The sequence below is a fragment of the Rhyacophila brunnea genome, unplaced genomic scaffold (genome assembly GCF_057557595.1).
Source record: "Rhyacophila brunnea isolate RB1 unplaced genomic scaffold, BYU_Rbru_1.0 scaffold_6, whole genome shotgun sequence".
Classification (NCBI taxonomy): Eukaryota; Metazoa; Arthropoda; class Insecta; order Trichoptera; family Rhyacophilidae; genus Rhyacophila; species Rhyacophila brunnea.
The window spans coordinates 6,298,868-6,311,968 of record NW_028233276.1 but is presented as its reverse complement, the minus strand read 5'-3'; the positions used below and the strand labels follow the sequence as shown (position 1 = coordinate 6,311,968).

The 13,101-nt window shown below is 35.4% G+C and overlaps 1 protein-coding gene across 1 annotated transcript in view; it reads right to left on the bottom strand.

Annotated features, from left to right (window-relative positions):
• Positions 1 to 1,122: 1,122 nt before the first annotated feature.
• sff (BRSK family serine/threonine-protein kinase sugar-free frosting) overlaps positions 1,123 to 13,101 on the bottom strand; it is a 68,345-nt gene continuing 56,366 nt past the window's right edge. Inside the window, exons 20-25 of the mRNA XM_085956914.1 lie at positions 10,044 to 10,175; positions 7,648 to 7,730; positions 7,210 to 7,302; positions 5,332 to 5,547; positions 3,002 to 3,185; positions 1,123 to 1,383 (exon numbers count right to left, since the gene is read on the bottom strand). Of these exons, the coding sequence (XP_085813040.1) occupies positions 1,217 to 1,383; positions 3,002 to 3,185; positions 5,332 to 5,547; positions 7,210 to 7,302; positions 7,648 to 7,730; positions 10,044 to 10,175 (875 nt within the window). The 3' untranslated portion in view covers positions 1,123 to 1,216. The remainder of the gene's footprint in view (positions 1,384 to 3,001; positions 3,186 to 5,331; positions 5,548 to 7,209; positions 7,303 to 7,647; positions 7,731 to 10,043; positions 10,176 to 13,101) is intronic.

The window sequence follows — 13,101 nt, the reverse complement described above, 5'->3', positions numbered from 1 at the left end:
TCCTACAGCGCCAACGCGCCCCATCTTCTTCAAACAACTGCCATCTTTGATTTCTCTTTAACACGCTCGGGAATGACCAACCGCAGCCACCAATCCCAGGACAGCTTAACGCTCCCCCACAAGACTTGCCGATCTGTATTGTGGTTCAACAAATAAAAGTCAGTCTACCAGCATATTTTGTTTACGACTTATTTTAAACTTTATTTTTATAATAATAATAATAATAATAATAATAATTTAATTATATGTATATATTATATATATATTATATGTATATATTATAAATATATATTATATGTATATATATCACAAAAAAAATGTAGAATAAATAAAAATTAGGTCTTATTCTATGCCCATGTCATAGTCTGTGCCTACAATACTATGGTAAAACCTATTGGTATGGTATGGTATGGAAGGACATAATATATATCATGTAGCTGCAAACAAAGTAAAAGTAATTTACCCTGCTCGCTTCTAAGCGGGGCAACACTCTTTTACAAGGAATAGTTGTTAACCATTCGCCCAACCCATTGGATTTGAAGACTGGATGAAACATAAATTGAAAAACAATATCTATTTTTTCTATTTGCAACATTCGCGGAATTGAACCTGCAACCTACGGCTTTATAGATGACCACACTACCAACTGAGCCACTATGGGTGCACAATTTTATTATTTTCTGATGGAGCAATAAATCAATTCGCGTCATTCGTGACAATTGCTTTGTGGGTAATCTCATATTTAAAATTATTGTAAATAGTCGATATTAACGTTAACTTGAGATTTAATTCATATCTCATAATGCAAATTTGAGTGATGTTATTGTTTAAAATGTCTGACGAGTTTTAACTTTTGCCAAAAAATCTCACCACAGATACAATGCTAGTATATTCCATGATTGATACCATAAGGCCATTTTTATCTTTTAGTATTAATGTTATTAATTCTACGGAATTTATTGCAGAATTTCAATTACTGGGTTTAAAAAATATTATCAGCCACTTCGGACCAAGAACTCGTGAAAGCTTTCAACCGAATACTGGCATTGTTTATAATCCGCTCAAACTGATCATAGTTATGCGGGTGGCGCCATCGGGTTGATCATTGCCAAGCCAGTGACTTCCAAACCGATCTCCGTGAAGCCGCATAGCTGTTTCAGCAACGTGATAATTGTGTTTAAGCGAGTCGTTCGTTAATGGGACGCGTTGGCATGTCTCAGGTGGTCGGCGCGTGCTGTTCTCTAGTGGTGGTGTCCCGCGGGATGCTCTCCCTCTCCCGGTCCCTCTCGCGTGCAACGGCCACGTGCGACGGGCTGCTCTCCTCGCGCGAGTTCAGTCCCCGCCATGCTTCTTTGCATTCCGACGAGGAACGTTTGGTATGAGCTGAAATTTGATTTTATTCATTTTACTAAATTATGTCACTAAACAAATGCTACATCGACATTAAGATGTCTAAGTCTCGCTTATTATCTCAGTGAAATTAAAGCACACTATACAAGACAATTAATTAATTAAGCATGTGTTCAATGATTTCTTGGAAACATGGACATTAGTTCTCTAAAATAAATGTCTTACACATTTTCTAAAAAAATAGACTGGTGGAACGATGTCTTTAAAGATTGGTTTTTTAACCATTCATCCAATCACTACTCGGCTGTTCCGGGTAGAAACACGATAAATCATTTTACCAAAATTATTTTTTTTGCATTTTTGGACAAACAGTATAGTTATCAATCATTTGTATTTTAATTTGGATCGTCATATTCTCTGTAAATCTAGTTATGTGTGCGGTTGAACACTACGTATTCTACTGATTTTTTAAATTGATGAAATTTAACCAAGTAAAAACACTGTAAACTACATTTCCCAATTAAGAACACTATAATTTATACAGTGTTCTTGCATGGTATCATAGATATTACTCACATGAGCGAAATCATTTATATGTATCAATGATAAAATGAGGAAAGAGAAAGGGAAATAAAAATTGTTAAAGTCAGTAATGTATATCGGATGAAGAAAAAAAGACAAGTGAGAAAAAAATGACAATGAAAACTTTTAAGTTGACTCTGGTAGTAGAATCATTATTTACAAGAGGATCAAAATTATTAAAATTCAAGAATGATTATGGAGAACTAAATTCTCAAGAACTTGATTTTATTTAATTAATTATTGTTATTAAATTTAATTACAAAAAAATACCTGATGATAAAGCTGAATGTGGTATTTTAAGAAACTTGGACTCCAATTAAATTGTCCCTCAAAAGCCTCGAAACAGGTGAAAATTTTTGGATAGATTTAATAGAAAATTATAGGGTAGACGATTTTGTCCATGAATATGGACTTCATCAGCTCGATGAACGTTCAAATAATCAGTAATTAATTTTGTTTTAAAAGCATTTAAATCTGTAATACAGAATTTTTTTTGAACATACATAATTTGAAACACTTCTGAGAAATATATAGCCAATAGAAAAAATCTTTTTTGAAAGAAATACGACACCCAGCAGGAATCGAACCTGCGTCTCCAGGGATTCGCGCCCACATTCATTGACCACGATGCTATAGGCATCTTATCTCACCACAATATTCTCAGAAGCGAGAGAGAAGCAGAGAGTATTGTAAGAACTATTAGTTAAAATTCGTCGCAATTAGATAAGATGCCTATAGAATTGTGGTTAATGCGCGTGGAAGGAGGAAGTTTTTGAAGGAGGCCAAACCCCGCCAAGGGTTGTAGTGCCATAAATGATGATGATGATACTTAGCACAGTCGTAACACACCTAGTACCTAAAATAAAACATCACCCAGCCACAGTATACCGATGACTTACTGTATCCGCTAGTTCCACGCTTTATTATAAAATGCTCTATGGAGAGTAGCAGACGGTTAATATTCTTGAGATAGTGAAAGTAGGAATAGAATTAATTTATCGGAGACTTTTTGGTCAAACTAACCTTAGTACTAAGTAATATAATATAGGCATGTAATTAATAATCTTACATCTATCGGATAATTCTCGGCAGGCCCTCCTCAGTGCTCCTTGATCGAGTGAACTGGAGGCAGGCGAAGCTCTTCCAGTATTTGACGAACCCCCTACTCCGCCTCCTGCTGAACCCGAACCGCCACACGAACCTGAACCGGACGATGCCCGACGGGAACTCACGCCTCCAGATTTTACACCACACTGAAAATAAAAAATAAAAAACGTTATTATTAGATATTGCAGTACTTCAATCGTCTTTCTTTAATATTCGAGGATTCTTCCTATTATTAGAGATGATGTATAGTTATATATAGTTATATATAGTTATATATAGTATAGTATAGTTATAGAAAAATAGATCACATATTCTTTTAGATGTCTCTTTGTAGATTTTATATAAGGCACGGCTCGGTAGGTAAATCTTCTCTCAAACTGTGACAATTATTGGTCACTTTTGCACGTATGGACGTGGCGAGTCTGTAATTATGGTATCTTCTTCTTCTTTGGACATATCCGCTCTTTAGTTGGAGCGTATGGACACCACGCGGCGCCTCCTAAAGTTCTTGTCGCTCGCCAGTCTTCCTGCATTGTTACAGCATCCCATAGCTCCGTCGTATACTACCTGACTGAGGCATACCTGTTACCCCCACGGTGAAGCTATGCGACCTCAAATACGCCGATAACGCTGTCCTACCACTGCAAGCCCAGTATCCGTCGCAAACATCTGTTTTCGAAGCTCAGTATACGGTTGCTCTGAGCTTCGTAAGGTGCCATGATTCGCTACCGTAAAGCAGCACCGTCAGAATACAAGCGTCGAGTAGACGGCATTTGGTTTTGACCGAGTACAATCGTGAGTCCCAGACACCCCGCACTGAGTTGAATATTGCTCCAGCCATTCACATTCGCATACTGAGCTCTCTCTGCAAAATGCCATCTCCCATGATGTGTACCCCCAGGTATTTGAAGCTGTCGACGCTCTCGATGTTTTGCCCGTTGCTAATCAGAGGGAAATCTGGATCAGGACAGGTGCTATTACACAAAACGTTGGTTTTCTTCGCTTTGATTCTTAAACCAACGCGAGATGAATTGTCATGCAACCTGTCGATTGTCTCATGAATGTCCTCAATTGAGTTTTGTCGACTATGACAGTGTCATCGGCGTATTCCAGGTCGCATAGCTTCACCGTGGGGGTAACAGGTATGCCTCGGTCAGGTGGTATTGACATCCGTTATATGAAGTCAAAGAGGAAAATGAAGAGAAATGGAGCAAGGACACAGCACAAGTCATGACCCCGAACCATTCTGAGTGTCATCAATTCTGACACAGCATTCGTTATTCTCGTACAGGCATTTGATTATGGTAATAATCTTGGGAGGGATCCCGTATGCTCCCAGTATCCTGCAGAGGGAGGGGCGGTACTGACAGTCGAAAGCCTTCTCATAATCCACAAAGCAGCAGGCCAACGGACTATTCAGCTCGTGGCTGCTAGCGAAGACATGGAAGGTTGTGGATTTGGTCATCAGCACACGCTCGTCCAGGTACAAACCCGGCCTGGTTTTTCCGGAGAACGTGCATTATCAGGTCCCTTATTCTCATCAAGAAGATATTTGCCAAAATCTTTCCATTCTTCTTCTTCCCACACCTTTGTCAGATGAAACATAAGATGCAGGATTGCGCTCAAGCTGTACTTGAGGAATTCAGGATGTATGCCGTCTCCCCCGGTGCCTTTCCGTTCTTGAGTCCTTCTTCTTCCCACACCTTTGTCAGATGAAACATAAGATGCAGGATTGCGCTCAAGCTGTACTTGAGGAATTCAGGATGTATGCCGTCTCCCCCGGTGCCTTTCCGTTCTTGAGTCTTTACAGCCGATTTTATCTCGGCGTGCGTGGGCGGGCAGTTGGAAATATCGGTCACTCAGGGCATATCCAAAACTAAGGCTTCCACAGGTATATCAAAGGGATCTCAAATTGGATAGGCGGTTCAGCACTTTGCAGAAATGATTCTTCCAAATCTTCTTGTCTCACTCTGCGTCAAACTCTATTGCTCCACTGGGGCCACAAACGGCCCCAGGAGTCAGTCGTTGCCTGCCGCAGACTTCACGGGTGATTTGGAAGAGTTTTCTGGTGTCATTTCTGCTTGCTACCTCCTCTGCTGTTTCAATTTGCCGGTTCATAAATAAAATTTGCACTTGTCCAACCGTACGGATTGTTTGACTACCTTGTCTAAGGTAATTATGGTATGGTATAGTAAAATAATTACACTTAGAAATCAGGCTAATTTGGGTGATATTCAATAACAAATTTGTTATTAATTTAAAAAAATGGCAATAATATATGAATTGGCTTACATGCATCTTAAACGATCCACCGCTGGTAGGACTGGAACAAGAGGCCACCGATGATGACGAGCCATTCTGGTTATGAGTGTGGTGCGGTACGCTGACTCCACCCGAACTCTGGTTGAGATTTGACAGCGCCTGCGTCTGCTGTAAAGGCTGCGACTGCCGAGACCCGCCCGAGTACCGCGACGAGTTTCCGTTGCCTGCATCGCTCGGGTCACCGTTCTAAAAAAATTATGGACAAAAATATATATTGTATCAGTGTAAGCGGCCTCGCACACATAAACTCAGCGCAACTGCACCTCATCGACATATTTCAGATCCACTAAACACATCTAACTTAAAGTACCGATGTACACAGCATCGACACAATATTTTTCATTGGAAAAATATTCGTTTGCGCTTGCAAGTAAGTTGGAAGGCGGTCAGTAGAAATATTGCTTATAAGTTTGTTGTTCAAATAGTTGCTGCTACCATTCTATCAAACGCACAGAATCTACGCTCATCAGTCATTGTCATTTTCGTGGTCCGTGCGATTTGAAAACAAATAACACGCTCACCCAATTGAATGCTGTATTACGAAAACGTTACATGTCACATTTTAAAAAAGAGTGACATAAGTTGCAAAAATCTTCATTTTACCTAAATACACCGATGTAAGGTAACAAGTTTTTGTAGTTTTTTGAAGACAACTGTTAATACTTACTATAAAATAATATATTTTTCATAAAACTTTTCACTACCTATTTATTACCACGTTTTGTGTGTTTGTCCGGTACAGATTTTTTCTTGTGTGTCCAGTACAAATTTTTTCTTGTTTGTCCAAGATTTGTATTGGACTATTGAAGATTTTTAACTAACTTTCCGACTAGCTAGACATTTGAAACTTATCTGAAATATATCAGAACACGATGACAATGCATTCTTTTAATACCTTTGGCCATCTTTAAGCAGAATTGAATTTATTTTCAGTTAATTCTGTTTTGTATGTTTCGGAAAAATTCGTTTAAAGTAATATTTACTACTCACTATTATTGGTTGCTAAGGGGGTCCTAGCAACTAAATTATTAATATATACGTGCGTTACTATAGAAATCAATATGAAATGTCAAAATGACATTTCAGTATTTCTATCAAGTATTTATTAATACATAGAATTGTCAAGTTTATACGATTCAACAGAAAATTTAAAAACGTGGTAAGTATATAAAAAGTTCTTTTTATCTTGTAATTATTTTTATATTAGTATGATTGTTTTCACTATTTTGACTAAAACACAATTGTGACTTGTAACATTTTCGAAATACAGCTTTCGATTGGGTGAGCGTGTTATTTGTTTTCAAATCGCACAGACCACGAAAATGACAATGACTTGAGCGTTAAAACATCTTTTTCTTTACTGTTCGTTTTAAAATCAATTTCTTATTTTTCTTAGACGCATATACTACACAAACACTGTATCTACATCTGATGGCATATTTTTGTTGAATGATGTTCAGACAACTTGAATATCTGACAGTTACGTTCTTTGACAATAATTGATTAAACCATGTCTATGCAATGCAGCTTTGTTGGCTTTTTAGAGTTTGGATTAAGTTGGTGTAGTGCCGAATCTCTGTGTGCAGACGTCATGTAATTTATGTTCAAGAATGGTATGGGATTAGAAGTCTGACAATACAGTATCTAAAATAATTTAGCAGTGTTATAATAGGGAATAAATAATGAATTACTAGCTTATGGAAAGTTATTAAAACCATTATTACGTAATAACACACACACTGGGATTAAAAACAAATCAAAATTTAAAATCAATCAAATTCAAATTGAATACAGAGTTTTATTATCGATAGAGTTATATGGTAAGATAATAATTATGACAAAGGAAACCTGATTGACACCGTCCATGGAGGAGTGCGAGGTGGGGCTCTTGACGGCATCGAAGACTGAAGAGTCACAGCTGCCCAGCTCCGTCGGCTCCAACTGAAAACACGGCACCGACAAATGCTTGCTCAATTACTCTACGGATTCTTACCATCGCCACACGTGACAAATCTACACACATTTAATCAATCATATTTTCTGTAATTATCCTGAGATTTATTAACCAACCATCACTGAAAAAGTTTTTGTATTTAACACAATATTTGGATATTTCTTTGTCTTCATGTCTCCTGAATAGTTGAGCAGGTGGCTAACAATGGATCTTTGTAATAAGCTTGTTAAAATACATCAATATTGTGGGGCCTATAAATGCTCCATCAATATTTAAAAAAAGTGCATGTTACAAAGCAAGGTTGTGGTGAGACGAAAGAATTAAATATTTACCTGTCTGGCTAGCGGGGCTTGTAACCTGTCACAGCTGTCCGTTGAACCTCCGCTGAGACTTTCGCTAGTTGATTCTGTACCTCCTTAAATAATCAGAATATGTAAATATTTTTTACAAACATTTTAAAAACAATGTTTGAGCCAATTATTCTTGTATCCACCTTAACCACCTATGTATCATCGTGTCATAGGCATACAGCAGTGACTTATACATTTGAGGTATATCGGTGTATCATCACAGAACTTTAACTAAACGACACTTGCACAATAATTGTAAAACAGAATGTCAATTATTACACATCATCGAATTTCAAAACAAGTTCAAGTTCCAATGCACATTCAAGCTACACAATCATCATCTTCAGAAGCCACCGTACCAACTGCCAGCCCGTTATCTATCTATTACTCCACATTCTCCGTACCCCCCAGCTTACGATCACAATTATGCCCATACCATACAGTCCATTTACCCCATTTAAAATAATTGCTATCAAATTATATAATATTCGATTATCCAAATATTACAGAAAGCTGTAAAATTTAATTAGCATTTAATGATTATAGTTTATGGTTTGTTTAGTGACTAACGAACAGCCAGTAATTTAAATGCTGACATGTTATATTATTACCCGAGAAAGGTATAACTTACAGTTGAGATAAAATCATATTGATGTACTTTATCAAATGTCAACCGTGTAAGGTTAAGGAGACTACTTAATGCATACCAATATTAAGTATTATCCATGACAAGTTAATTTTTACCTCTTTCATATTAATATAAACGAAATAACTCAAAAGTAAAATCAGTGTAAAAGTACAAGAAACATGAAGAATACAAATTAATTCATCTCCTCGAAAACATTACAGATTATAATATTATATCGACTGCTTAATCTACAAACCAGCCAACTGCACTTTTGATCAAAAATGAGATTTTGATGGCATTTTGTTTTAAAGCATGTTTTCTAAGCTCACACAAAATTTCAAACTCCTAAACCTTTAAATAAATGCATTATCGTTCTTCACACAAAACAGTTGTTTTGTTGGTGCAGCTCAATGACATTAATATGGACGAAGCATCTAGAAAATAAAATGACACTCACTTTGTGTCGGGTCTGCCGGATGGCGAAATTCATATTTTAATATCGGTATCCTACGCTCAAATGAACATTCTGCTTGCAAGCGGTCTGGCGACACCGCTGGGTCTGCCCATACAAAATTTCTGACTGTTATTATTGTGTTACAAAATGCCAATGTGCCTAGTTAAAAATTGTAAAAAAATCTACTAAACACTCCAAGAAAGATGGGATATCACTTTTCATGTGTTAAAGATCTACCATCGTAAGTTGGCAGCCGGTCGAATTTGAAACTAAAATTGTCTATCGAGGTTAAATTTGTTACAAATGCCATTTAATTTTACAACATGTTTCTCGAATTATGGATTGCATAATATTTGTACAGAAATCTACTACCAATAAAAAATTATAAATTACCATTTTTTTGTTAGTTATGGTAATATTCTCAATGTCATACTAGCGCCCTCGCTGAAATGCCAATTTATGATGGTAGATCTATAGTATTATTTATTATTTATAAAATGCCATTTTAAGATATTGATGAATGTTTATTCAATGCAATTGAATGACAGGAACCATTGGACAGTCAGTCGCCTGTGATTCGCTGGGCTCACTTGCGTCTAATCTCCGAGAAGTCGTAAGTAACCGAGAATCTGTTTCTAACGCAATGAGTCATGACACTAATACGCCATTACAATAAAGGTTATATTACTATAAATTCTCGAAGCTTGTATCGCATAATGGAAACGGATACGTCATATGGTCACGTGACATCTACCTATACATCTGTGAATGACTTTCATGCACAGTTTCTCGTGCGCGCCGGGTATGAAGTGAGTTGTCCATTTAATATGTCAATGGTACAGCTTATTTGTAAAAAAAAAAAAATTCCAAGTGCATTTTTCCAATTATTATATTGTTAAATTCCGCTTGATAGTATATATGTTTTTTCTCCTTCCTGAACAATTTGCCCAAATGGAAATAGTCAGTTTGAGGATTAAGCAGTCGATATAGGCTACTTTGAAAGAATCATAATTTACATGAAAAAAACACATTGTCATTATTAGGGTGAACTACGAAGGGTCATTAATCTTCTTTTTTCACTATCTTGAAGAAAATGTGAGCATCAATGAAATGAATTGATACCTTATAAAGAGTACATACTCTTATACACTTATTTCTATGACCGAATGTCGCAGTTATTTTCAGATATGACCTAAAGAAATGCTTGTACACCAAAAAGGTTTAATAAATAATCTTAGTTTAAGGGCTAACAGATGTTTTGAATAAAATATGAAAAATAACTGGAATAGTAAGTACCATGGTGTGGTGGATGTTTTCTTTGTGCTCTGGGTGATCTGGGAGGAGCCGGTCGCGGTCCACCGCTACCGACGGCTCTACACACGCAGCCTTGGATGTGTTCACATACTCTGCGGAATCGACGGATATTACCTGCGAAGTTAACGTTAAATAGAAGACTTTTAGAACTTAAATAACATCACATCGTCTCTGTTCTGGCAGAACACACTAACTGGAGAATACTAGTTTTGAGTAATTTGACTTTGAAGTTGTTAAAATGTTTGAAATAATGGTCTATCATTTGAGTTTATTAAGTAATCGTAAAAAGGATGACTTTAAAATAAAGACTGTTTATTTATTAAGAAGGTTTCCAGACGGTAAAGTTTGAAATAAGGAACATTTTGGTACTAACTCAATATTTCATTTTTTCGAATTAGTGTCTTCTGCCAGAACAGTGACGACATATTAATTAATTCGTAATAAGAAAATACACTCTAGTGTTCAAGATTACCAGTTTGTTTGTTTTGTAGTTTTTGGCCTTTTTTTTGATTTCAATGAAATACCTAGTTCTTTGTTATAAGACGTAGACATGTATAGTCTTTTTTTTAATATAAATTTATTTAAATTAAAAAATACAGTTTTTTTAATGTTCACGATATTTACAAACAAAATAAAATTAGTAATGTTTCCAGAGGTTCGGTGTTTACTTGGTGATTCATAATTAATTATCATCACAAAAATTGTTTTACGGCAAGTGTTTCACTCACATAGTAAGCTTTATCAAATACATGTTAGGCTGCGCGCACACGGCAAAGCGACTGCGCGCAGACGGCAAAGCGAAGTTTCGGATTCATCCGCCAAACGACATTTGCGTTTTGTTTCCGGGCCGATTGCGTTTCAAATGCGTCGATATTTCGACGATGCTGTCCAAGAGAAAACACGGTTTTCAAGGGGATTCATAAACGCCTTTTTTGAAACTGCACCCTGCTGCGAGAGTATTTATCTTTCATTACAGTGGCGTACAAGGGTAAATAAATCAATATAAAATCAGTACATAATATTGCATTATACCTACATTTATTTTCCCACTATTGCTTCTTTTGGAGCTGGACTGTTTTATATCGAAAGTGTTTTGAAAATTACCTATTGTTGAGCCTATTATATACCATCATCATCAATACTATCAACCGAAAGCCATAATATATAATAGTAAAAAAATACGAAATCTAACATAAATTTGGATATTTTATAGATAGGATAATACAATTTATCTATTACAGTTTGGTTTAGGCATAGCTTGATGAATTAAAAAAATGAACTTACAATATGTGTAATACGTATTTTTAATCTAAAGTTAAAAAAATAAGTAAGAATGAAAAAATGTGCACAATTTTGTCATATCGCCTAAAATATACCAATACTATTATGGTTTGGTAAGACAGGGCTTAATTGATTTTTAAAATCCAACCAATACCATCTGTAAATTGTAGTCGTATTTCAATAAAAACATATACATTTGACTTAAAAAGGTTAATGTGCACTATTTATGGCGGACCTTAACAGCTTACCTGCACCCTTCGCCACTGGTACCTACATTTATTTTCCCACTATTGCTTCTTTTAGAACTGGACTATTTTATATCGAAAGCGTTTTGAAAATTACCTATTATTGAGCCTTGTATGTATCATCATAAACTTTGTCTGATTAATACTATCAACCGAGGGTACTTGATGGAGTTTGAATTTAAATTCTAATTGATTTAAGTTTTGTACTATTCCACTTGAGTATTTTTTTGCGATCAGGCTTTTGCCTTTCAGCATTTTGCGCACTCGCCAATGGCAAATACACATTGACATCAAATTCTAGCTACAATAAAAAAAGATTATAACTTAATACACGAAGAATTGGTAAAAACCTTATTACCTAGATACCTACTAAGTAAATGATGAAGTATAAAAACATAATATTTTGAATAATTTGAATATTTGCAGTGTTTCTAAAAAAACCCGTTGTAAATACGATTAATACATTCGGTAGGTAAGCGTATTAAAATGTCATTTCTCGTAAGCAATAGTTTTCTCGTTGTGCAATATGTTGGGAGTTTAATAATATTAACTAATGAGAGATGTCACCAACTGTAACTACTCACTAAATAAAAAAAACGAATAAACATTGTTAAGGTATAGTTGGTAATATGCAAATTTAAATAATTTTTGATGAATACCTATATACCTATACCGAAAATATTTATATAAGTACCTATAGATACGTATTGAAGTACCCACCTACCTATTCATATTATTATGAAATACATATTTAAAATAACACCATTCTTTTGGGAAGAACACAAGTAGGTGTGCATTTGGTTATATTCAATATTAAATAAGTATGTATCTTTAATAGAATCATGCCTCCTTTTTATGATTGTAGAATCTTTATGTAGGTATCGAATCTATATAATGTTTTTATTAAATTTAATCTGTTTTTAAGCGTGAAGGCTTGCCATAACTATAAGGTAAACTAAACCATTGTTATTTATTTTGTAGTAAGTATGTACTTCTTATAATAAATTTTATTTACCAATGACAAACTCATGACCGGATGAGTGGGTATTTTTCATTAAAAACTTGGGTATAATGTAAAGGTTTAAGCCTACGCAATCTGCACCTAGCACATTGTCATATATAATAATATGAAGAATGTTAAATCTCAGTCGGTTCCATAACAAAACAGGACAGTGACAAAACAGAACATGACAAAACAGAACACCTGGAGAAAACCTGGCTGTTGTGTTTTATCATGTTCTGTATTGTTATTGTTGTCGAAGTCATGATGAATTGTTTGCAACCAGAAAGATTCACTTGAATGCTTAATGCTTATTTGGACTATGTCTGCATTTGCATATAGCTAACAAAAATCTGCATGAAAGTCATTAAAAATAATTTCTGCACTATGAAAATATCATCAAATTAAAAAACGCTTTCGATATAATATAACAGAATTCTATTCGAAATCAAGCAATAGTGGAAAAAATAAATATACGTAAAATGGTAAAAAAGAAATACTTAATAATTATGTA